Source organism: Hypomesus nipponensis, chromosome 26 (assembly GCF_054491055.1).
Source record: "Hypomesus nipponensis isolate SF chromosome 26, ASM5449105v1, whole genome shotgun sequence".
Lineage (NCBI taxonomy): Eukaryota > Metazoa > Chordata > Actinopteri > Osmeriformes > Osmeridae > Hypomesus > Hypomesus nipponensis.
In genome coordinates, this window is record NC_140386.1 from 758,366 (window position 1) to 785,327 (window position 26,962).

At 40.9% G+C, this 26,962-nt stretch overlaps 2 protein-coding genes across 7 annotated transcripts; one reads left to right on the top strand and one right to left on the bottom strand.

Annotated features, from left to right (window-relative positions):
* Positions 1-1,295: 1,295 nt before the first annotated feature.
* On the bottom strand, positions 1,296-24,185 carry ccdc50a (coiled-coil domain containing 50a). 3 transcript variants are annotated; one of them, XM_084692847.1, is made up of 12 exons: positions 23,888-24,185; positions 15,551-15,613; positions 13,415-13,544; positions 11,567-11,657; positions 11,271-11,370; positions 6,378-7,196; positions 5,454-5,623; positions 4,897-4,941; positions 4,663-4,767; positions 4,294-4,376; positions 3,991-4,100; positions 1,296-3,757 (listed from the first exon to the last, which is right to left on the bottom strand). In XM_084692847.1, the coding sequence occupies exons 1-12, from the start codon at positions 23,895-23,897 to the stop codon at positions 3,738-3,740; spliced, it is 1,746 nt and encodes a 581-aa protein (XP_084548973.1). In that variant the 5' UTR covers positions 23,898-24,185; the 3' UTR covers positions 1,296-3,737. The 3 variants fall into 3 exon arrangements, with proteins under 3 accessions (XP_084548973.1, XP_084548972.1, XP_084548974.1); XM_084692846.1 differs by lacking the exon at positions 23,888-24,185 and adding an exon at positions 23,496-23,863; XM_084692848.1 differs by lacking the exons at positions 6,378-7,196; positions 23,888-24,185 and adding an exon at positions 23,496-23,853 and having other exon boundaries at positions 1,546-3,757.
* Positions 22,464-26,272, top strand: uts2d (urotensin 2 domain containing). Of its 4 annotated transcripts, XM_084692852.1 has the most exons (8): positions 22,521-22,585; positions 24,517-24,607; positions 24,808-24,867; positions 24,958-24,997; positions 25,152-25,256; positions 25,345-25,382; positions 25,529-25,604; positions 25,865-26,269. In XM_084692852.1, the coding sequence occupies exons 3-8, from the start codon at positions 24,829-24,831 to the stop codon at positions 25,888-25,890; spliced, it is 324 nt and encodes a 107-aa protein (XP_084548978.1). In that variant the 5' UTR covers positions 22,521-22,585; positions 24,517-24,607; positions 24,808-24,828; the 3' UTR covers positions 25,891-26,269. The 4 variants fall into 4 exon arrangements, with proteins under 4 accessions (XP_084548975.1, XP_084548978.1, XP_084548977.1 ...); XM_084692849.1 differs by having other exon boundaries at positions 22,464-22,585; positions 24,808-24,997; positions 25,865-26,272; XM_084692851.1 differs by lacking the exon at positions 24,517-24,607 and having other exon boundaries at positions 22,531-22,585.
* Positions 26,273-26,962: the final 690 nt, after the last annotated feature.

Genomic DNA, 26,962 nt, shown 5'->3' on the forward strand with positions numbered 1-26,962 from the left:
TTGGCGACAGAACGTCCACATCCACGTTTCAGGTAAGCAAACGAATATAAAATGATTAACTAGTCTACATTTAAATACCTGAAATATAAGTTCATTTTCACATAGGTCTTGCACTTTTTGCATAATGGATAGCAATACTGGTGACCTCTAAGCGCACGTGTAGGTAAGATATTTACTGCCTCTGTCCATTTAGCTGTCTATTTTTTATATGTTCGTGTCCGTTAATTATGGGATTAATTTACAAATTTGAGCTCCCGCAGTCAGTAAAACACTAAGTGGTGATTCCCCCAATAACACGATGTTAAAAAATCGCCGACTACAACATAGCTTTGCCGGGGCAGAGGTTGTCGAATGTCTAGGTTTACCCCTCAACTGTAAAATATCGATAATCTAATAGCACTAAAAACTTGGTGGATGCTGTCTGACAGAACTTATCCGCACCCCTATGGCAGTATTACTTAACATGGCTGTTCTGTAATATGCACTTGCAAAGACCACAGTAGCCTACATGATCAAACTTGAACTGTACTCCCGGAACACTGACTGCTTCAATATTAGTCCTGCTTCTCGTCACTTGTTACTCATGCCGCTAGAAACTTTAGCTGAGATGTTATAACAAATTTCAGTCATCGTTTCTGGTAGTAAGGGTAGCATTAATTTCAGCAGCCACGTGTCCAGTCTGTTGTGTTATTGGAACTTAAGAAAACACAACCTTTTGGATATATATTTCAAGATGATTGATTTGTGTAGTGTCCAGGGGCTTGTGGTGTGTGGGTGCCTTTGTATACCTGTATCAGAGCAGTGAGAGTAGAGTGGTGTGGTGGTGTTACCACACGCTAGGGAACCAATGCTATCTCAGGTATGTTGATGAACTTGCTCTGCGGAGAAACCATCCAGTTTGTTTCCTCATTCAACTCTCAAACCTGAATTAAGGTGTGGGACGAGTTACTGACTCATTCTCAGCAAAACATTGACAACTAGGACTACAGTATATACTTTACATACATGTATAGTCACAAACCACAATTTCTTATCCTGGGACTATGATATTAACCCACAACTATTACATGTCCTGTAATGTCACTATTCAAACTTAATAAAAATGTATTATAAATTGAGTTGCGTTGCTTGATTGCTATATCTGGTGAAGACGCTCCTTACAACAAAACATAATTTACAGTTGGAAACAGGTTTGTCTGGTAACATGTGTCTCTGATTGACAGGAGCTGGGTTGTCTTGTGATAAATGTAAACATTGATCTGTAATCTAACATGCCCAAACTGGCAGATCCCATGTGAAACATTGTTGTTTTCCTTTATTTACTTTTTAAGTAGTTTCTTTATTCAAATATGTGTACTGTTACATAATGATGTCCATAATAAAGACAAACCTGGTGATTGAACTTGGATTCTTTTCAGGAGGAGCCAGATGAAGCCACATACAGTACACTTCGAACATGGATTGGAAATGTGACATTGAAACAGATGACAATTTGGCATAACATTTGAATAAACCATTAACCACTACAGATATTAATACAGGTAATTAAGATGGTTAAGGTACAACAGAATCCTTTAATAGGTTCACACACAAAACTACAGTTTTTGCCAACACACTTCATGTGCTGCTTTCCAATTAGTCAATTGCAAACAGACCCTGGATAGACCCTGGATAGTAATTTGTGAACTTTGGGAAGAAAACACTTCACTTTGGTTAGCATTGCTTTTAAAACCAAAAGGGCAATCAATGCATATGAACCATAATCACAAATTTAGCTACCTCCTGATGACTATATTAAAATTGTATTCCATCACTCCACAAGGAGGCGCCATCATCAAAGAAGAATTTGACATCCAAGCATGGGCCGGGCCAGCAATCAACCCGTGATTAACTTTGTATCGATTTTTAATCCCCAGTTCTCCAAATGTCCCAGAAAAAGTTAAACATAAATGGCACAATGTCTGTCCTGTCAACCACAATACAGTTTACAGACATAGATATGTCAGTGTGTCTGCGAACATTATATACAAAACACATCTCTGTCAAAAACCATTTTAAAGCATTAACGTGACCATGAGTCCCATCAACAAACAAAAATACTATCATACGCTTGGCTGAAGTTGAACAATGAGGGGAAAAAAAACCAACACCATGATTCAACTGAATAACATTCAAAACATTGATAATTAAACACTATAATGTATGATGTGACTAAAAACCCACAGTATGTCAAAAAATAATCATGGCAGTATAGTTACAGTATGCAAATATCCCTTTAAGGGACAAAACCACTTTAAGACAGCAGTGATCTTCTGATATGGTTCCCTATGTTATCAATGTCAGTGTATTTCACAATCCCACTGATTATCATCATGGTCCTCGTTGTCTATGACCAAAACGAAAAAAAAATCTCTCACATTTTAAAAACAGAATATCTTTCCTGGCTGCAGCACACAGAAAGCAAATACACCACCACTTTGATCAAGAGAGGAGAGCATTTCTGGATTTGGTATGGAATTTCAAGAAAGTGAGAAGGAAAGGTAAATAAATAAAGATAATACAATTCAATAAAAAGCCTTCTTTCCATATCACTACATGTTACAGTACTTTTTGAGATGGAAGAATATCCACAATTTGAAATAGACCCTTCAAGAACAAAACTGGTAAGTCCTACATTATTTCAATAGGTGATAAACAACAAGAAAATGTATAATCTGACAGAAAATGATTTTTTTTATCCATTCAAGCAAGACATTACGCTTTTGTTATGACTTGCAATAATTACAATGACTTCATACTGATCCATACTATTTTTGTTGGGTTGTACGCCTTCTAGGTTGTAAAGGGTCAAGTTTCAAGCATATACAGATTCATTTCCATAAAATTAAGTGAATTTAGGACATTATGCTGAGTAACATATCCCACTCAGTTCAATCACACATACTTGATTTTGGCTTGAAGAGTAATTCGTAATTCGTTGTGTGTTCTTTTTTTTTTTTTTTTTATGGGGAAAACATAAGTATAGAGGAATTCACTTTCAGTAAGCATGCACATAGAAACACAGCCGTAAAGCAATGTCCCTTAACACGCCATCTGCACCAAATCCACAGTTGCACGGGGTCCAGTAATAGCCCCTCACAAGCGAAAGACACCAATGGAAGTTCACAGCCAGACACAAACACAGAAGCAAAATCCCCAGCATCTTGATAAGTTTCCTTTTGCGTGAATACAATGTCGCTCAAAAAAGAATATAGCATTAAAAGGATACAACGTGGTGCCTGTGTTGGTCTTGTTGTGTTGGATAGCATTGATGCACAGGGCCTCTGGAGGAACTGAGATTGCATATCCAGCGATACTCCTGAGTCACCACGAGCAAGACTCACAAAAGAGCAAAAACCAGATGACGGCGACTGAGAAACAGGACCTTTCCCCCCTTGCTCTGCCCCCAGCACCTACTGACTGGGGACTAATATTACAAGCCATCTCTTTTGGGCTGTCTCAGTGTCGAGCCAATTAAAAGAGAAACAAAACAAGTGTGTGACAAACTTCTCGAGCTGCAAGCTTTCTGATCGGTAGGACCACTGAGATGGGGTTGAAAAACACCTCGGGACCCCGTCAGTAAGCCCTTCAAGGCTCTGGGTACACAGGGAGTCATCTTATTTTTGTAGACAGCCATGATGAGTCAAAATGGAAAGGTAAAAACAAGGGATGTCTGGACATCATTGGCAAGCTGTTGGTCACTGCCTGTAATATGCACCTAGAACAAAATTCAGAGAGGAATGAGCAGTCACATAAGTATCAACAACTCTTAAAAGCGGTCTGATGTCTATGCCTTGACATTCTCGCTCCCCTGTCTGCAGGCTAATGCAGGCATGTACAATGATAAAATGTGATTTCTTAGCGTAACACTAAAAAAAAAAAAAAAAAAAAAAAAAAAGATCTCTAAAGAGAGGTTAGAGGTCAAAGTGGGCCTCCAGAGGCAGGTCTCACCTTTGTAGGCAGCCTCGGGCCTGGATGGAACCCGAGGAGTGAAGGGGTTCTCCGAGTAACCGTTGCCAGGATTGACGTTCTCGTATTCGGGTGTGAGAGGCCGAGGAGGCCTGAGAGAGAGGGAAGGGACGGGAGGTTTGGGAGCGCGAGGAAAAGATAAGGATGTCAAGTGTGTTTTTATACTGAGGTAGACTACATGATAACAAATGTTCTAAATATTTGTCATATAGCTGTTTAACAATCAGCAAAGAAAATGTATTTCAACTTGAATGATATTTACTGTTTATATGTTAAGACCAATACCTGTCAGGCTTGTTGTGGTTCTTTTGCCTCTGGTATTCATATTCCTCTCTGGATCTGGGCCTTACCACCTCCTCTGTACTTAGCTGAATGAATGAATGCATGATAAGAATAAACACACAAAGACCCAGAAAAAAAACAGGAAAACTAAATTTGACTGTTTAAATCTGTGTTTCCCAACCTTGGTCCTCGGGACCCCCAAAACATGCAGGGCAGGGGACCAGGGTCCCGAGGACCAGGTTGGGAAACACTGGTTTAAATGACTGTATTGGTCACTGGTACCTGAGCATGCCCTACAACGCTTTAGCCAATTTGTGTATGTTTGAGATATTAAATATATATGAAATATGAATGTTCAAATCAGTAGCTGACCTTGTAGTCTCCCTCTGGCCTCCTCTTCTCCAGGGCCTGCCTCTCCTTCTCTTTGGACTTCTTATACTCTTTTTTCTCCTGCTCCATCAGCAACCGGGCAATCTCCTGTGAATGGACAGCACTCAAACTGACATACTGGCTTTACAGATTTTTCACAGGCCTTCCACACACAAACAGGCTGCTGATAATAACTACGAGACACACATTTTCCGTTTCAGTTGTCCACACACTCACCTCATCTTGAGCTACTTGGGCGGCACGCTTGTCGATCTTACTGGCCTGCAAAACAAACAAAAACTTGAAAAGAACAACTTCAAAGTCACATTTCTCAAAACAGAGGAAGTGACTCAATTTTGAATGCCAGCCCTACTTCTAGACTAAGGCAAATGCAGCTATTAGAGGACAAACTAACCTAAAATACAATACACAAACATTGAACATTTGCTGTGGATGAACAGAAATGATAATCTTGCATCTAATCTTTGTTTTGATATGTCAAAATCACTCAAACTATAAACAAGTTCATGATGGTGAGATATGGCTGCTTTAATATATTCTTCCATGGGACATGGTATAGTGGCAACAACTTGAGAAAGACAAAAAATAAGTGCAGAAAAGTTAAAGAATAAATACATACACAAATATACACACGTCTATTCTAAAACTCTGGGGAAGGGCACTACTAAATTGCAAATGACTAAACTACATTGTAAATTACGTCACTAAATTGTGTTCCTGGTAACGATAGAGAAATACAATGCTGTAACAGTCAGTAACGCAGATTGTCCGACCTTGATCTCCTCTTCCTGCATCTTGCGGGCAACCTCCAAGTCCCTGAGCTCCTGCTCTCGTAATTCCCTCAGCTCCAAACGGGTCAACCCCTGGGTGGCCTCGCCCACACCGTACTCCCCTCCTGCCAGCACAGCCGCACCTCCCCCCACGCCTCCTTGCACAACATGGCCTGCAGGGGGTGAGGGGTTGGTGTGGGTGACACACATCAATGAGGATAGTGTTGCGTTTGTACAGACCTTCCAATATTTTCACCGACAAAGCTTCAGTGTCTGTTTTCAAAGCGTCTGTTTCAATATAGCTCGGCCAATTTTTTTGGCCGAGCTACATTGTTTTGTGCAAATGTGAAGCTTTAAAAACAACAAAAAAAATATGGTGAAATAGTATGTGGCTTGTACAACAGAAAAGTTCAACATTTGGAATAACAACACTGAAGCCTTTGAGGATTTGAAAATGGTAGTCAACCAAGGAGGACATCATACACGTATTTTAAGGCAGGTGACATGACAAGACAGAATCCTGTCTGGACTACATGACACATTTCCACCAGAACATTCCACCACTGAATTGGTGTGACGTGATTCATCAACTCAAACCCATGATTCCTATATCATCCCAAAAACAGAGCAGCATTCAGTCACCTGGTTCACATAAGCAGTTTGCTGGGTTTCCACCATCAAGGTATGAATTTAGAATCAGTGAAGTCATAGTAGTAGAATTGCCCATATAAGCCTGAGATCTCAACGGGAAGCGGAGCGTCACAGAAGGATGAGGAGTTAGATTAGAGATAAACAGAGATTAGCAACCCCACCATCACCCGAAGCCGCGGTTGAAAAAAAGCAATTACGGAGATCCACACAATGCAAAACAAACACCAACACACAGACACACACACACCCCATATCAGGACCAGGGGTGAGCCATACCTGGCTCTCTTGGGGGATGTCTGAGAGAACGTTCTCCCCTGGGAACATCCCTGTAAGCATCTGTCTCCTCTCTCCTCCTCCCTTCTCTTCTGCTCCGGTGCTCCTCCCACTGGTCCCCCACCACACTGGGGGTAACCACGAGTGTTCCCCTAACATAACCTTTACCGTCATCATAATCCTCCTCCTCCTGACTGGGGACGTGGGCCTCCAGCCGGAGTCTTTCCCTACTCCTGGTTCTGGCCTTCAGATTGTCATCGTCCTCATCCAGGCTCTCCTCTCCGTCACATGACTTATCTCCGTTCCTCTTTCGGTCATTCTCTCTGTCCTTGTCTCTTTTAGGTTCCCCCTCTCTGCATGCTTCTCTCCTTCCTTCTCTTTCAGAGCGTCTCTCCTGCGCCAGATCCGACTCCCGGTCTACATTCCTTGGTCGATCTCCATGTCTTTCTCCGGCTTTGCCTCTCTCCCGGTCCTGGTCCCTCTCCACAACAAACTGTGGCGGCGCTGGCCTGGGAGGTCTCCCTCTCCCCCTTACTGCCCTCTCTCCCTCATCCCTCAGCACTGCCTCCTTCTCTCTCCGGGTCTCTGTGGCCTGGTACTCCGTGTGTCTCTGCTTGCCTTTGGATGGGAGCCTGTGTTCAGGGTATGGATCTGTCAACATCAGCAGGTCATGCTTTGGGTATCTGGAGCGAGTGTGGGGGGACCCGGGTTTGAATCTGGACTGGTTTGGAGTCCTGCTGGGCTCATGCCAGATGTCGTCCTGGGAAAGATTGTGGCGTGAGGAATCGGGGGGGGCAAGGCGTTTGGGTTTGTCTTGGCAGACTGAAGTATTGGAGAAGGGGAGAGTAGAGAGGAGATGTGGTAAGACGGTGGTAGAAGTGGTGGAGATGAGCATGGAGAGAGGACATGTATTTATTCGTTAAGTAGGTTAGTGTGTACTAGGCTCCGCCAGTGCATCTGACAGGAGAGCAGAGTTATGGAAAACATTGAAAAAAAAAATGCCAGTCAGCAACAGAGGGGGACACATTCTAAAAGATATGTCTTGTTGACAGGCACTTTATTAAGAGAAACTCCACGAACGTTTAGCTGTGGTTAGATGGTAGAGAGGAGGAATATTTGGAGCCCAAATGTAACCTCGTCAGCAGAAGCTTGCCATCCACAACTCAAGCACACTGACCATGTTAGAACAGCAAAAGCCCACGCAAGGCCTACTCCAGGACACGGGATGAATGGTTAGGAAATGAACAAATTAACAGGGTTTTTCTTGCATAGAGAAAATTTGGGCGTGCGTCTAAGCCGCTTTCCTGATTGCCGATGACAAATCCCGAGCGCCTAAGACAAAAAAAAAAAAGTGTTCATCACAAGTGCAATGCATGTCAGCAATTGTTCTCAATAGTATGTTTCAAGTAGGCTACAGCCGAACTCTCGTTCTGTTTTGATCAATAGTGATCGAGTTGATAAGCGTGTCTTCTTGTCTGATCAATACGCAACTGTGAGATAAGCGAATAGACAGAGCGGCCAATAAACTGTCGTTCCGCTGCGAGGGCAAGCCCAACGTGCACAAATACACTTGTAGAAATGCAAATGTAATTTCCACTCAAAATGCTGACAAAAGTTTGATTAACGATTTCCAACGCAGCCTCCATTGGTATTCTTAACCTGGAGTGATGATATATAGTGTAGGCACGAAAAAACAACAAACTACATTTCTATCCCTGAAGATAGATAGTTAGATAGATTCTTCATCCAAGAGTCTTGGATGTTTTTATCCTGAATCGTGAATGACCAGGAGATGAAGCTTCTCCCTCTTGCATTGAGATCTGTAAATTTACATTTAGTCATTTAGCAGACGCTCTTATCCAGAGTGACTACATTCTCGCCTCCAATTTAAGTTTGTCATCCACCATATCTACTTTTAAATTCTGAACGTATCCCTCTATTCATTGCATAATGAAGTCCCTTTTGACGGCTAAAACTCTAGTCAGCTGCGATAGCTTGTCCGAGTTAGCAACAGTAACTAAGGGGGGCGGGGCTTAGCGATAGGTCTAATGTGGGGAGAACCATAGATATATATCAGAGCCTGTTTAAGGAGAGCCTTGCCACTCCCTATTAAGCCCATTGTACCGAATTTGGTTGCAGTTCCACCAGAGTTCCACTGGGAGTGATCGCGAGCGAGTGCATGTTGAATGGGAGTCTATGGAGCTAAACGGCTAAATTTGTCTCTTTTGCCTGATTGTCGTTGAGAAATCTCCGATTTGATTGTAGTTTTTGCATGTTCAACATGGATTATAGGTCGAAAGTTGAATGAACGAGTACTTATGTCCTTTTGATTTCTTACAGGGTGAGTCGTTTTTGCCCATAACACGCTAGCATTCTGCTAATGAATGCTGATTGGTTAGTGAATGTCAGAGCATTAGCAACATTAGCAGCCAAAACTCTTTCTAGCATGTGTATTGACAGGGAGAGCCTAACCTGTCATCTGTGTTGTCGATGCCCTGAGAGAAAAAAGTAAGTGACCAGAGCTTGCCGTCAAGCAGTAGCTCTGGTCGTACGATGTGTATGACGTCAATTACATTTTCAAAAGCTTTTTAGAACAGAAAGGCGACTTTAAAACAATCTAACAGCCAGCAGTGTGTATTCATTGTGTATATAATTCAAATTACTAGACAAAAAATTATATCCTGAGAAAAGTGGATTTTGAGGGGTATAGCTCCATAGACCTCCATTCATTCTGCACTCGCTCGTTAGCACCCTCACATGGAACTTCAACCAGTTCAGAACCTGGAAGTTTCCCGAGAGTGGCAGTTCTCTCTATATTAGACATTCTCTGTATATATAATGTTATATTTATCTCTATGGGGAGAACTGCCACTCGGGAAACTTCCGGGTTCTGAACTGGTTTCAGTTCCACTCTAGTTCCATACGAGGGCACTAACGAGCGGGTACAAAATGAATGGAGGTATATGGAGCTATACCCCTCAAAAACCACTTTTCAAAGGATATAATTTTTTGTTTAGTAATTTGAATTCAAAAGGGGAAAAATACACACTGCTAGGTGCTACATTTTTTTAAAGTTGCCTTCCTGTTCTAAAAAGCCTTTTAAAATGTCAATGACGTCATACACATAGTACGACCAGAGATACTGCTTTACGGCAAGCTTTGGTCACTTTTTTCTCAGGAGGCATCGATAACACAGCTGACAGGTTAGGCTCTCCCTATCAATACACATGCTAGAAAGAGTTTAGGCTTGCTAATGGTGTTGCTAATGTTGCAAATGCTCTGACATTCTAATTCTGCTTCGGATGCCATCAAGCGGGATCTCGTCATCGGTTCTTCACTAACCAATCAGCATTCATTAGTAGAACGCTAGCATGTTACGGGCAACAACGACTCATCCTGTAAGAAATCGAAAGGACATAAGTACTTGTTCATTCAACTTTTGACCTATAATCCATGTTGAACATGCAAAAACTACAATCAAATCTGAGATTTCTCAACGACAATCAGGTGAAAGAGACAAATTTAGCCTTTTAGCTTCACAGACTCCCATTCAGCATGCACTAGCTTTCGGTCACCCCCAGTGGAACTCTAGTGGAACTGCAACCAAATTCGGTACAATGGGGCTTAATAGGGAGTGGACAGGCTCTCCTTAAACAGGCTCTGCCCGCATTCGAACGATCACACATGTGCGACGCTACTCCTTTACGGGTTAAATAGCACTTACGAAAAATGTGTTTCTACCTTTGTTTTGTTATAAAAACGTGCTATATGCTACATCGAAATATAAGCCTCACCACCACAAGAACATTTTTAAATCGGGGTATAAACCGCGGCTTTATTTCCCAAAAATACGGCAACTCATCCATCTGTGTGAAGACGAAAGACAGCCAACATTAGTTAAAAAAACAGAATGAAAAAAGAACAGTTGGGGAAGAAAGCCAAAGACAAGAAGTTCTGTTTTCTGTCAGCTGAATGGAATTTCAGTCATCCACTGGCTGTCTGAGAAACTAACCTAATCTGATCCACACAAACAACTGTTAACAACCAGAAAGAAAAAAGGGCGAGGTTACAAAAACTGTCTACTTAAATATTGCTCCTACTGTGTGAGCTCTAGGATTGTGAGATTATAATTTTTGGGGTCAAATTATTATGTGAATGTTGGTAGTTGGTATTGTAGTGTGTTTTCTAACGCAGGGGCTACATTTAAAAATGTATTCCCAGCATGAAACTTTTCACATGAATCTCTTCCACTCAAAACCTTTGGTAGGTTTACCATTATGTATATTTTTAGCATGGATCAACCTGACCTTTTAATCACGCAACCCTTACCAGACCTATAAATTGTGTTTCATGTGACAGAGCAGACCAAGTCCCTTTTTATGAGGGGATCATTTATGATTAATTTCAACACGGCACAATAAAAACGATCCAACTATCATAAGACAAACATATCTTGGACAAACCTTGCCACTTTCTACAGACACTGCATCTCCTCTCCATCCTCTAGCTTCTCTCCTATCCCCATGTTGATGGTGGTCTTCATCCTAGAGTACTGTATTTCTTTGATTAAACACTGCAGCGTTTATTACACATGTTCATTTTTGGTGCAGCGTTTATACGAGGGCAGCGTTTAATCAAAGAAATACAGTATTACTAGTTTACCTGAGTAAGGAAGGTTATCCTGACTAAACTGTTTGTCAGATGTGGAGGGGCAGCAGACAGGCAGCTTGAAAAACAACCCTCCCTCACAGGTGCTTCAAAGAGCAACCCTGGTACTACAGTACATCAGCATCAAACATTCACTCCATAACCTGGTGTGTGTGTGTGTGTGTGAGAGAGAGTGTAACCCTTCTACACATGGATAATCTCTCTCCAGACAGACGGCTGTGTCCTCACCTTGACCCTCGTAGTACTCCTCCTCAAAGTTAGCCTCTATCTGCTTCTGCCTCTTTCTCTCCTCCTTCATCTCCTTCTCCTGCAGTTTGCGAGCAATGGCCTACAAATACACACACATTGAATTACATACAAAAATCCAATGAGGGTCTTTCAACCTGTAAATTATAGCAAAAGAATGTACCACCGGGAGAGGATTTGATTGATTTCACTGACCTGCCCACCGTGAACCATCAATACTGGGAGGTGGATGGATTGTGTTCTAAACATTGTGTACAATGTGAGTGTGTGTGTCTTACCGCATCCTTTTCCTCCTGCCGTCTCTGCTGTTCTGCCTGTCGGACCAGTTCCTCTTGAATCTCCTGGGCAATCTCATTATCCTGACGTTCGCTGCACGTGTGTGTGCATACATGTTTGTGTAAACAGAACAAAACACAAGTTCAGAGGGAAAAACGTGCAAACCCCATGCAAACCCATCCAAACAAATGGGAAAAAAGTTCAGCAGCAACTCCTTGAGACTTAAAAGATACGTTTTGAAATTAATAATAAATAAAAACTGCAACAACTTAAAATTTTTTACATAAACAATCATGTACCTACATAGCAAATTGTAGAAAAACCTTGCAAGTTCATAGAAAACATTAAGTATTAGGTTATCACAAAACTGGACGTAAGCACAATATGGGGGTGGGATGTAAGGGGTAAGTGGATATTGTAAAGGAGCAGTTGAAGGTTACCAACTACCATCCACTTACCCTTGGAAAACCCAACTCCCATCATACCAAGTTTCATTTTCTCGTCCCGCTAAATCGTAATAAAGTGTAAGTAACTACAATGTTGTTCCTGTAGGTTAGGTATAGTTACATAGTAGTTTCTGTATCCGGAAAGTAAAGTTGGGTGTCATTTATCCTCATTCATCACTAGTAGGTTCTTAATTAATGCCTATGGAAATGTTACACTTTTATAGAAGCAAAAAAGCCCAATTTCACCACTGCCAAAACACCATTTGGACATCTAGATGGTAGACTCACACTAAAATGTTGTTTGTTTTTTCCCCAAAGACCCATTTTTGGCCTTTTTATGGCTTCATTGGACATTTACAGAAATGTAGGGGAGAGAGGGGGGAAGACATGCAGAAATGGCCCAAGCCAGAGTTGATCAGGAGCAACTGCATCAGGGCCTCAGCCCATTTGGTATGCACTCTACCCTATGATCCCACTACAGTGTTGTACTGCAAAAACCCTTGCAAAATCCATAGCCAGTAGTCCTACTGGTCTATCGTTGTAGTTTACATTGCCCTGATGAGTGTGTGTGTGTGTGTTAAGCAAGAGAGAAGTTAGAGACTGAGAGGCTGACGTCAGCAGCATTAAATTAGATCAACAATGCACACCTCTTTAAAGACCACTCACAACTCAAGAGTCCCCATTCTTAACATACTCAAAATAATAATATATTTTTCTAAATTCTTTGTGTTATAAATATATTTTATTGGATACGGACAGTTATAGTAACCAGGATGGGCAGGGAGAGAGAGGGGCTGAAGTGCAGGAAATGGCCCGGGCCGGAATCGAACCCAGGGCACCCCGACAGAGAATTTCAAATGGGGAGTTTTCCAGCATGACAGTCTACATGACAAGCATACAAACCTGAGATGAACTACAAAATAAAATCAGGATGTGCAGTTACTAGCCAATACGCAACTCTTCTGAACTCTAGTGATTCCTCAGGTCATCTTCACTAAGCCAGACGTGACAGATGGTTGTTTCCTCAATGACTCGGGCTTACACACTCACGTCCTGGAAAGTTTAGAGTGGATGAGAGCAGGAGCTACCAACATGCACTCCAATGTGCTCTCCTAGTCTATCTCTCTCCCTCCCTCTCTCTTTCTCCCTTCCATATGTCTCTCTCCCTCTCACCTTACTATTTTCAATGCAAATTGAATCAGCATTTTCAGAAAACCAAACACAACAGTATTGTTTAGGGTTAGGGTTAGCCCTAACCCTGTTCTCCAAATTAAGCCAGGACTGAGGCTTTTCAAATACGTGCTTTGTCAATGTCTGGTCATTCAGGCGGTATGTTAGGGAAGGGACTTTGACACATGTCCCATTAGGGGTTTCTTGTTTTAGTTTCTTGGTCTTTCAACTCACATGTCTAGATACTGCCTCTTGCTCTGGGCCTTGGCTCTCAGATCCTCCTCCTCCTGCATGCGCTTGGCCACCTGCAGGTCCTGCTGCACTAGCCGACTCTTATGGACATTAGAGGCCAAGTGGCTCTCGACTGTGAACGCAAACACAAAAACAAACACCACGTTCAGAATGAGTACACAGCACTCTCGGACTGCAAACCCCATCCGTCGGTTGGTTTAGTCTGCCGGTGAAAGAGGTTTTTGTAATAGCGTACGGTAGTCATGCAAATGTTTTCTGCTGAGAAGAAGGGCTGCCTTCCTGTTTAGGAGGAGACCACTCAAAGTTTGAGGAGACCACAATCAATCATCCTGCAATCTTCAGGGCCTGAGTAACTGTGGTAAGCAAGAGGGTTTGCATCAGAGGCAACACAAAAGGCGTTGACACGTTTTGTTTTTCCAAGGTCGTGTGACAGCAAGTGACCAGATTGGGTGATCGATCCTTGCAAGCTGACAAATCATGCCAGATCAAAAAAGCGATGGCAAACAACACGAGGATGCTATGAGTCAGGAAAACCAAAACGGATCAATCGAGTGTTGGTTTATGGTCCCTTACGGAAAAAGGTACAAACATTACATCAATGAACAAGACAGGCGTGTCATTTATCTTCCCGATTGTTCAACTCACACATCCTTGAAGGTTTAATATCCTTTGGTTGTCAACTATGTCAGTGAGTGTGTGTTTAGCAGGTGGGAGTGTGTATGTGTGTGTGTGTAGGGGGGGGGGGGGTAGAGTCAGCATTGCTTGTTGCTAAAAAAACCTTGTCTTAAGAGAGCACAGAAAGGGACGCCACATCCATTCAAAAGCATGGGTCAGTCATCTTTCACCACATTCTTGCCAAGCGTGTGAGCGCTTCTGTGGCGTACACCAAGATAAGCATACACAGCCCTCAATGCTGTGATGGGCATCTTCCTGGCCTAATTTGGGTTGACTTGTCTTAGAGGGAAGGGTCACTGCAAATCTATAAAAAGTTATTGATGAAACATTTCTATCCTGATGTGAGTGGTCTTATCCAGGATGACAACGATCCCATCCACAGGGCTCGAGGGGTCACTGAATGGTTTGTGAAGAAGGAAAATTATATCATATGGCTTTTGCAGTCACCCGATCTCCAGTCAAATGAATGGGAGACCGATGTTCCAGAGTTCAGTTCCAGACATGAAGAATCTATTGCAAGGCGCATTGCAGCTAGACTTGTGTTTCGCTTGTGGCCCAAAATCTCAGGACACTTCACGTTGGTTTTTCCTTTATATTTGTAGTAGCGCTGTCAAACGATTAAAATATTTTATTGCAATTCATCGCATTAATATCATAGTTAACTCGCGATTTATCGCATTTAATTATCTATTCAAAATGTCCCTTGATTTCTTTTTGTTCCATAATTTTTTCTCATTTAAATGCGGTTATCAACATGGAAAAGTGGATTGGATTGGTCAGTTTGTGCAAATGTTTTTAATTTTTTTATTGAAAACAACATTTGCTTTGACGAGGGGGCGGAGAATTTCACATCAGCTGTGTGCTTGGCCATCAAGTGGTATTTCAGACTGGACGTGCTGCGATGATAGCTCAGTTCACAACGACAAAACACACAGATCAATTTGGTCTTGTCAATGGAACCATTTGGCAACTTTTTAAAAGTAACCTTTCCATTCAGAATCTAATTGGCATCGGCGTCTCGCGATCGCTATCCACTCAAAACATAACGTTAGCCTACTACTCTTTGGCCGGCTCGCAAGCCCAAACAAGTGTGTGCGGCGTGCCTGACGTTTTGCTTCTGGTCTAGCTAGATCCGGTGTGGTGTTGTAGTTTTTCTGACGTCAGTTGTCGTTGCAACAGCATGTAAAAAAATACAATGCTTGCTAGGCCAAAAAGAACGTTAATCCCGCGATAAAATGTTTTTACGCTGTTAAAATGGGTTTGCGTTAACGCTGTTAATAACGCATTTAACTGACAGCACTATATTTTAGACAACAGTGTAATGGGAGGATACACAAAGGTATCTCACAAGGATAGGCCAAGAAGTAGTTGGAAAAATACCAAGCAGCATGTTCATAAAGTGAGAGTAAGACATTCTTTAAATTTATTTTCTGTTTTACTTACTCTCCTGTTCCTGCAGGTTGTGGGCCAGGCAATGATCTTCCAGAACTGCAAAGTCCCGACACACTGCAGACAGACAAGCACAAGGAGAAAGTATGTGAAATTTAGTTTAAAAAAACTAACAAAGCTTGAGGGATGTTCCATATATTATTCCTCCCATTTAAGCCAAGTTATGCAATATTTTTTCTGGTTGACATGTAGCATTTGGCTTTTAAAGCTATTAGTTGGTGGCATACAGTAATAACTTGGGACACATTTTCTGGTTCTACCACATTTCCTTTGTAGGGAAGAAAGGGCAAGTTCCTCTGTCAAATTTTTCAGATGTGTAAATATGTGTGCATTGTTTCGAATATATCTGTTCGGATCACTTTAAATTGGCAACTTCAACAGTCTGCTTACAAATTGTAACCTAGCCAAAATAAACCTAATGACTTTCATGACACTGTAAACGCATTATCTCAATGAAACAGTAACAGACTACAGGATATACCACAGACAGAGAACCTATTGGAGAGTTGCTTATTTGGTCAGAGGAGAACTGCCATGTGCGTCTTGCTTAGATGTTAGCTGCTTATGCCTACAGCTTGGCCTGAAGCAGAACCAAAACTCTGTATTTTCATTTTTGAGTCAAAAAAAGAAGAACTGAGAGTATTGGGCAAGCGCCACCTTTCCAGAAATAAGTGTCAGGTTTAATTTTTAATTATGGTTGCTTATGTCGAAAAATAGGCTAACTTCAACAGCTTAAGACACCACCAGTACACAGTGAGATTGGAGCAAAGTCGCAAAGCTGAATGAACTGTTTAGACTCAAGGCAATGAGAGAATATAGGGGAAATTACACAAGATGAAATCTAAATCAAACTTACATAACTGACCTCGGCAACATTTGACAATAAGGTTACATCAACTCCCTATGGTAACATTTACCAAGTGCTCCATCTTGCTAGCACTACTGCGGATGCAGAAAAAAAGCTAATCCAATTGTTATTTGATATTTTTCATGCCACATCAGGTGTTTTTTATTTGTTTAGATTTCATTTGCGAAGCCTCCAAAGTTTGACACAGAATATGAAGCGTGTTAGTGGAGGCGGATGTTGGAAGGTGTCGTAAACATTATTGCACTTTTACATTACTGTGGGTCTGGATATAGCACAAACAATTCACAATGCATACATTCCTTTAATGTGTCTTTGTTACAAACACTCTATAAGCCTAGATTCGCCAAGTCTAATTCATGTATTAATGTCAATGTAAATCTGGATTTATTTTATTGATATATTTTATTGATATAGCCTAGCCTGCCAGCCCAACTTCTCCCAGCCCACAAAAAAATTAGCTCGGGAAGTTGGGTCTGGAGGGTATCGTATTGGGAACAACTACATAAAACCAGGATCTGGACGGACCAATGATAATGTCAGGGCGGGCTTTATACGATGATGGACAGATGATCAACAGTGACGTAATCAACAACGTCACGAAAGAGCCCTTGGGTTGAATTTGTTTTTAACAAACAACATATTACGTTGCTCCGATTGGTTGTAGGTCTATCCAATTGAGCGAAGAGGCATTTGTTTTACGAGTTCGGTTGAAACACACCCGTAGTCACAGCCCAACGGAGAGTTTTCAGACTCATATTCTGACTAGAATTATAGTATGACAGCGCCTTCAGCCAGGGACGCAGATCCTCAACTTTGGTTGGAGGTCGATGCAAAGTATGTCGGCCCACTCGGTCCTCTTCTGTCCATGGTCAAAACAATGAAAATACGGGGTTTGATTCCGTTTTCTCCAGCCGTTATGGCAGCCACGAACTGCAGTTGACGCTGGGCATCTCCATTATCCTTAAATTAGTACCAGAGCCTGTTTAAGACATTCTCTTTTAGTACCGGATACCACCTTATTCCTAGCTCCCATGATCCATTTCCTGAACTATGGGCGCGACTTCCGGAGCCGGCGATTGTCATGGTAACACTCAAACAGTCATTGTGGTAAGCTAATTCTGATGCGAAATAAAACATGTGGGAACACAGCCTGTTACACCTGAATCGGGACAGTTTGATCATACCTCTGCCTTCTACTATCGAGGGATGGGAGGCCGACCTGAAAAAGTGGCCTCAAATAACGTACACTCGCATATTTAGTTACTTTATTAACTTTGATGGTAAGGACGATGAAACGATGAATAACCTGAAAGCGAGTCTTATTTAAGCAATAAGCTCCAAGAGGCTGTGGTTTACGCTGATTTTATAACAGGTAAGGGGAGTTGTTAGGCACGACACGAAGCGGAGCTTATTGCTTTTCTAAAACTGTTACTACAAATATTTGATATGGTTTCATCAATAAAAACAATTAGAAACAAAAAAGTTTAATAATAAACCGTCATTCTTCCTCTACTACAAAGTATAGTTCCTACATAAATCGTTGCCACGCAACAGCCAGATGGACATCTTTGCCGTCTTTTACAATTTGAAATATTCGATGCACAGTAATATGGAATGTTAAAGAATGTTATGAGGACAACCTGTGAGGTTATGCTGGATTTTACAACGGCATGGAATGCGATATAGCCAATCACAATCAAGGATGGAAACAACCAGTTTTAGAACAGTAACTACGTACCTCCACAGCAATAAAGTCGCCTTTTAATAAAGGAGTTGGGACTAAACCGTGTCTACCTTAATGCAGACATAGAGCCTGGTCAGAGCCTCAAAGTCCAACATCACCGGTCCTGGGTTTAAGTTTAATTGTCAGGTGAAATACAAACGGCTGGGTGCTCATGTGTTGCTGGACCAGGGCACTACTAACCCACAACAATTCCTACCTTTACTGGCAGAACTGTGACTAAATCTGTGGAGGTCTTTCGTAGCCCAAACACAAAGTAGGATGCGGATTTCCTCCGTCGGTTTATTGTCCACAAAATGAAATGAGTAGCATTCACATACGATAGTGTTTTGGGTGGTCTCTTCAAGGCTAGGTTTTTCAGCGACATTCTTTTGTAGTCCTCATCTGTTGGCAGGCAATGGAAACTGTACCGTTTGTCACAAGAACAATCCCTTTCTGTTGTGGGTGTGTGTTCAACAAACTGTTGTTGAAGCCACAGATTTAGCTAAATCTGGTTGTTATAGCCGAAAACAGCGCAACAGGTAGCTTACCAGAGCTCTGCAATGACTTTTATAACAATAATAATAACAATATAAATGACAACATATGTTTAAAAACATTTTTTTTTGTTAAATTACAGTTGAAATTACTTTACTAAAGAATCACTGTTTACGGCTGGCTGGGACTAACGTATAGCAAACCGCAACTTCCGCTACTCACCGGAGGTTGCGAACGCTTGCGATTGGTTATGGCAAATCAGAGTGGCTCTGGGCAGATCCAATAGTTTTAAACTTCAACAGATGACCCGCCTTCAAGGAAGTTAACGTTTGTCAATGGAGAGATCCCAGACCCTCTGTACAAATGAAATGTACGAGGGTCTGGTTAGGACTAGGCTACCACCCCTCGCCCCTCGGCTTAAAGCAACAGCCCCGGTGGATGTAGGTGGTATTGCATTTACGGTTAGGTTAACGTGTCTTCCGGTCGTTTTTATTCTATTAACTCCAGTCAACATTTGAAAATCTATCTACCCCAATAATTTTTGTTCGATTCTTGAACCTGGCTCATACTACTTGCTTTTTCATAGAATATTTTTTCCAGATTTTTGCTAAATTTGAAACCAATCCAAAATGGGTAAACTAGCACCCCATTTATTTGCCTACATCAATAAAAGTAGCCTGCAAATGTGCCCGCAGATACTAACAGGGCACGAGCACAAAAGTTAACATTGGCCGATAGCTGATTTACATTGAGCTGAATGAGCCATAGACTTATATTGAAAGAGCACAGAGAGAAATGGCTTGAGTTGCCTGCCTTGTTGTAGTAAGTTTAGCAAATCGTTGTCACACATACATGAAATGTTGTTAATATAGTTTATTCCCGTTATTTTTAAACAGATTAGATTTTTCGTAAAAACGTTCATGACATGATGGCAAATATAGCCTATTATGTTATCTGGAGCAAAGACGAAGATTAATACTTTAACTGTTAACCACAATAGGAAATTATATGTATTTAAATAATATTAGTCTTGCTTTCAGAAGCTTTTGTTAAACACACCCATTATTCTTTTTTTGATCGTGTCATCAAGCCAGACTGCTTTTGTGGGACAATGAAGGTCCTCAGTGACTATGTTTCACCCCCACTTAGGCTCTACATCTGATGGAAACATCTTGTAGCCTATATGGTTCTATGAATATGCCTCTTTCAAAGGCAAATGTTCAATAAAGTATATTTTAGACACACTTCTCGAGCTTTTATTTATTACATTATTAACACGTCTTGTTAGATCACCTTATATACATTAATAGACGTTTGGTTTTCAAGGTTGAACATATAAAACACAGGTCACATTTCGACACTGATGTGAAATTGAAGGCAGTGTGAATTTCGTGGTATTTTGTTTGAATATAAAGTTAACAGTAAGCTATGGTAAGTCTGCATTATGGAAGATTTTGGTTACTACTAACTATTAAGCTTTCTTTGCCTGGTGAGAACGACGGAGCTGTTCATGTTAACAGTTTATTTCATCCAATACAATGCGTTGGAAATCATACTCATATCACGAAGAAAAAAAGCAACATATGTGATGAGTTCCATCTAGAATAGCCATATATTTAGCCCTATAGCCTATAAATTTTTTTAAAAAAACAAGTGAAAGGAATACTATACAGTGACAGAATACATTTCCGTTAAGTTTGCATCATGTGTCTGATTCTTATCGGACTTGTACCCCATTCTGCCCATAAATTCTGCAACTGAAATGCCTTAGCTCACACACTCGTAACCATATAAATCTATGCTCGCGACTGGTTGTCGCAAAATATGACGTGTACAGCTAGTTGCAAGCGTGCACGAGGTCTTGGAGCTAGGGAAAAAAAGAGCCACTGTTTAAAGCTAGACCGGAAGACACGGAAGTGGAAAGATGGCCGCGTCCAGTCTCGCACTCTCGCTTGCCTCACTGCGCCACTGAGCACTTTTCATAGAAATGAATGGGGACGCCATCTTGGAAGACAAAAGTAGTTATATTAACTCTATGAGTAGACCCCCTGAGAATAAGGTGGATAAAGCAGAAAGTATCTAAACCGGAAATGAGAATACGCGGATGGCCGCGCCCATCGTGACTTCTAGAATAAGGTGAATACAATTAATGGACGAGGCGCAGGCATATGGAGGAAGGTTTTCTGCCAAGTTGATAGTTGTCTCGAGTTATACAGAATTGAATCGCACCTATCAGCCAACCAGCCAATTAGAAACATCACCAGCACCCAGAATTGTTGTACCCAAACGTTGTCAAGTATGGTAATCTCATGGCAAACTTTTCATAAAACTTGAGAGCCCTGTAAATATATAACACTTCTTTGTCGTGGTGCCCCTAACTTTTTTTTGTTGGGAGCACCAGTGCCACCAACCATTTGCTTGCTATTCATCTTGAGCATGGGCCAAAACCATGCAGTAGACCAACACCCACAGGGTTATTTATTTTGTGAAGTCGTGATTGAGCCAGAGGACAAGCTATTCAATCATTTGTCATGTGACAATATTTAAACAGAACTGTGCTGTGCTAGTGTTTCCAAGATAAAGTAATAGAAGTGATACGCCAGGAGAAATACACCATATGCCTTGGCTGCATATAATCCTGAGGAGGCCAGTACTTCCAAACAAAACAGTTGAAATGTAAGAAAACTTGAATTTAAGACATTGTAATGCTAATTATGGCGTTATTTTGACATTATAGAATTTAAGACTTTTTAAGACTTAAGGATCCGCGGATACCCTGGTATTTCACTCGCCAATACAGCTGCTTCGCAGCTTCTCTTCTGAAATGCTGTAAAGACAACTAAACCTGCCATAACGCGATGCAGACGTGTCCGGTGAAAATTGAGGTTGCATTAAGGATGGAACAAACCGCGTTGCAGCCGTAACACGCTGCAAACGCGTCTTATTTATTTAAGGTGTAAATAAGGTGTTAGGTGAGGAAGAGTGTTCCCGTATAGTCTAACCCCCTATTTTACAGTTGACACGTCTGCGGCCTGTTGCAGTCGCCAGAGCTGATCGCAGCTGCCACTTGAGTCAATGGTGCAGTTTACACCAGATGTAGGGTTGCCAACTGTCCCAAATTGTCCGGGACATCCCGAATTATGGGTGATTTTGATTTGTCCCGTCAGGGACAGCTCCAATCCCATATTCCAATCACAGCCTCGCTGGCTAATAATTGGCCACTGTAAACGGGCCAAAATTCACGCAAACGTTACTATGAGACACGGTTGTTGCTTGTTGGTGACAGTGAGTATGAACTGGCCACTGGTGAGGTGAGCGTTATTGTGTGTCAAAATGAGAAACTAGTAATAAGCGTCTTGACTATTACTATGAACAATACGACAATCCAAGCGAGTACAGTAGCAGTTTGCCAAAATTACACTGAAATTAGTAGGTTTATGGTATGGCTAATGAAAGCTTGCAATTTCCATTATTGTTGGTCAGCTGTTGGTGTCTTGTCTGTGTCCCTCATTTTGGGTTGAGGAAGTTGGCAACCCTAACCAGATGCACCACGGTGCGTTTCAAAAGCTGCCTCTGCTCAGCTTCCTTCAGGGTCTGAGGGAACAACCAGTGTTTATGGCTACCACCAGCTCAAAACTTTCTGAATGTTTCAAGGGCGTTTCTAGACTCTTTTTTACTGGGGCACATGCCCAAGTATAAATCTGCTGTGCCCCAGTAAAAATAATTATGTAATAAGTTTTAACAATTTACTTCAGGGCATTCATTAAGATTGACAATCCCAGAAAAAGGAACGCAGTATCCCAATCAACGCTTGGAGTTTAAACGAAAACCCCAAAATATTTACATTTGTTGATGATGCATGCCTGCAGAATTCCATGTCCACCGCTTGCTGTAATAAACACTGCAGCACGTCGGCAGTGTCGGCAAGCAAGTCAGAACTGAGGTAGGCTAAGAAAACATTACGAAACAAAAGTTTCTAAATAATAGGTAACCGATCATCTTATTTTGACAAACATAACATGTGTCAAACGTATTATATTACATGAAGCTCCAATAAATTGTATTTGCACTCCAGTTATTGCGAACAAATTGGCTCCCGCGCGCGAGCATTAACTATCGATGTCCCTACCAAAGTTGTTATCAAACTGAAGTCCCTGAACTGTACATATGATGAGCAAGGGCCTGTGCCCCAGTAGAGCTGCATGTCTAGCAACGCCCCTGATGTGTTTAATGCTTGACTACATCTTGTCCTGCCCTTTACCCCTATAGCACTGCCTACTACCTTTAAAAAAAACCTGACCTAAGAAACCCATAACTTTCTGACGTCAAGACCGTCATGTATCTGTTGAGGCACCGGCTCAGGCACTTTGAAATACAAGCACTACTGTAAAGGAATACTTTGCTTGCACGGTCGGAGGGTACGCTTACCAATTTACCCCGACTGCCTTATTGTTAGAAATGTACACTCGATTCAGAAACAAGTCCTTGCAACTCCCGTATCCAATTTGCTGTACAATTTCCCCTAGTCAAGGCCTAGATGGGTTTCCTACCTAGCTAGCATCGAGCTAGTCCAGAATACAATCGAGCTAGCTACATGTCAACTTAAAAACGGTGGCTTGTTAGCTAGCTAGCCATGATAAGTGAGCTTTAGCTAGTAGTAGCAGGTGCGCTTGCGTGCTCTTGAGTCTTGTCCCAGGTATCTAGCTAGATAGCTAGTCTAGATAGCTGTACATCAAAAAATAAAGATACAGCTGATAGAAACGCAATACATATACAGAAACGGAGGCTACCACCTTTCACAAAAATGATTGGCTAGACTAGCTAAACACAAAGCTCGCAGACATTTCCATTACCTTCTTTTACTCCGGGTAGTTTTTTCTGATCAATGCTAAATTCAGCCATGTTGTCAGTGATGTGTCAAATCCGTTCCCGTTGAATTATACCTCCGCGACTTCCCGAAGGTTACCGGACTCTTGATTGATTGCGTTTTGTCATAAACACGATTGACGATTCAGGTACTACGGGCGCCCTTTTCTGTGATTAGTTTCGGTAGCTACTTGAAATCGTCGCAGCTCGTCGCTTGGTAGCCAGATTTCTTCGCGCATCCCCACTGACTCTCCTCTTCCTTCCTATGCAGCTGCGCTTATGGTTAGACTAGAATACAATTTAGAACATTGGGACCGTCGTTTAGTGTTATAATGTACAGGCCGGTACACCGTGTGACCAAGTGCTTAATTGAACATACCTAATTGCATAGCATCTCAGATTATCTTTAAGTGAGGCTTGTAGAAGCAGTTGTGTAGCCCACTATGTTGTATAAAAAAAGGACTATGGTATAGAATGACTTGGTGGTGTTATTATAAATTGGGAATATTGCACCCCCTGGTGAATGAATAATGTATTTAGTTGGTAATGCATTCATTAAACTACATAAATTAACTTAAAACTACAGCTACATGGATAAGAATACACTGCTGTTTTACTCTATCAATCCAATCTACTCAATACATATAGACACTAGTCAGCCAAAGGTTTATAGTAAAACAATGGATTACCCTGACGTCTTCACATATCGATATATTCAATTGTTTGGATTGGTAATTGGGCTTCAGTGGGTAAATTACTCTGATGTTTTGAGGCACTAGTAGAAATAATTCCAGCTCATTCAATTATCTTTGCCTTTCCACAGATATGTTGCAATGCTACATAGTACTTATAGTCTATTTACATCTCAGTGACATCTATGAGGTTATTTCTTAAATGGGTTGATCTTATTGAAGGTAGTCCGTCAGCTCCACATCCACCCTGTAGCCAATACCATCTCTGGGTCCATTGCAGCAAGGGACATAAAAAATTCACTTCTCTCCTCCACAGCGAGAAACTCTCCCCCTCCACCTTTATAAAGAGCTGATTAATATAAAAGAAATATACTCAAGAAGCCAAGAGCACCTGTCGTAAATAACAGGTGATTGACGACTACCTTACTCCAGTGGATTTGTCCTGTCACAGTGATGTAGGGTTATTGGCCTGACATCTAACGTCATATCATCACATTTCTGTCAGACATCACATGGTCCCTTGTGAAAAAGGTTGTCCATTAACAATCTCCACAACAACGAGCTATTGATTTAGTGCATTGAAAAGCCCCTCCTCTCTCCCTTTAAGGTATATAAAGGTATTGTTGGAATGGACCTGAGACATTCAATCTCCTTGTCTGGTTGGAGGGTCAGTACATTTTTCTTTGACCATTTCTCTGGTGTCATGAACAAACTTATGTTATATTACCTGGGATTCCTGGGTTTGCTACTGCTGCAGGGGGTGTTTGGTGTGGAGGGCAGAAGCATCCTAAGTCCTGGTGAGTTACTGCTGTAGGCCGGTTGGGATTCATTTGGTTAGATTGCTCCAGTGAGTGTTAATCAGTTGAATGGGGAGATGTTTGCATTTTTAATGGCTGTAGAAATTATTGCCTCTGTTTGTCTTCTCAATATTTCCATTCTCCACATTTTAAGGAAACAATGTTATTCACACAAAAGAAGACACAGATGTCCAGAACAAAATTATTACATTGCTACTTCAAAAGAGCTTACTGCCTGTGGAGAAAAATGATGCTCTTGGTAATTCAATAACTGCTATGAATCTAACAAAAAATACAGTACGAAAGAAAATGGGATATATAATAAGGGACTTTATTTTTCTTCTCAGGTCTAGACTTGGCTAGTAGAGTAGCAGAGCTAGAGGAGGTAAGGTCATATGTCTGGCAATAAGTGAATATATACATGACACTTTTCTGTATGTAAAGCTTACACCACAGCCTATTTACTATAAGTATAGAGACAGGAACATAGATGCTCTGACCATCTCTGATTGCAATGTACACTTCCTTCAGCTGGAAGCTCTGAGAGATGATCTGGAGCTGAAGCTCACAGCAAATGCATTGTCCACACCTAAGAAGAGGGCTGAAGGTAAGTTTGCTAATAAGCAAGTACTGTACTGTTAATAATTATGCCATTAAACAGACAGCAAAACATTATATGTGCAAGTATTTGAGCTATTTAGTTAATTTGTCTGTTTTTACAGAAGTCTTAAAAAAAAATATATATATATATATATATAGTTAGTAAATGTTGTTCAAAATAGGAAATGTAATGTTGTGCATTACTGTAACTTTTGTATCTTGCTTCATACATTTGACAAAAAGTGGTTTTAATGTTTCTCATTACAGCTTGTTTCTGGAAGTACTGTGTGTGACAGGCCTACTGTGATGCAGAGCCTCTGCAAGGTCAAGCAAAGAATTTGGCATAGCCTCATTCATCTACAGTCACCTCAGATGTTTCAATGTTGTCTGTCATTGTTAACGTTAACCATCAAAACTTGATCATTTAGGAAATGTCTTTAGCATGAATTTATGTATTTTTTGTAAGAATTGTTTTTTTAAATATACCTCATTATTGACTTTAATTATTATTTGAGTAACAAAAAGCGTTTTAGTCAAGTATTATTTGGAAATAAAAGTTTTTAAAGCTGAATAATTGTCTTTTGTTTACATGTATATAAGTTTTTGTTTCCCTCTAGCTGCTAATCCAGGCAACAGTATTGATATGTCTGTAATGGACTGTATTGTTTTTTAAATTAAAGTTGTATTATTTCTTCATGAAATAAAAGGATTGTCATGCTTACCTGATTACTAAATAAGTATGGGTATGTAATTTGTGTAATTATAACAAATGTGTAATAAATAAATAATAACATTTTAACGTAAAACTCACACTTTATTAGTTGATGCAATAAGACACAAAAAAGCAAAGAAGCAATAATTGATAAAACACTGCAATGTCAAGGAAAATTAGGTCTGCCTTACAGCAGAAAAACTGTGACAATGTTTTATCTAATTAAGTTTGGTACCCAGTGTAACTGCTCTGGATTGTGGTTGGTGTGTACGGCTGTGATAAGACAGAAATAGACTCTTATCCTGTGGATCCTATAATACCAGTAATATAAGGAACAACAGCCTCATGGTTAAGTTGACTGCAGAGAATTGTGGCTCATCTGAAAGGTTGGTACTCTTTGTTATCCGTCTTCTGTTATATTACTGAACTATATTACTGCTATGATCTATGTTTGTCTAGCCTGGTCATGTCATGTCACTTTTTAAAAGGATAAATACTTGATGAGAAATTAAAACTATAAGAAATTACATTCATAACCAGAAAAGGGACTTTTTTATTTTAAGTGTAATGATAGTCTATTCAAAAATCAGGAAGTCAGTAGATAATAATCTTTTGAAAAAGAACAATGGTAGATAGAAGTATCACATACAGTG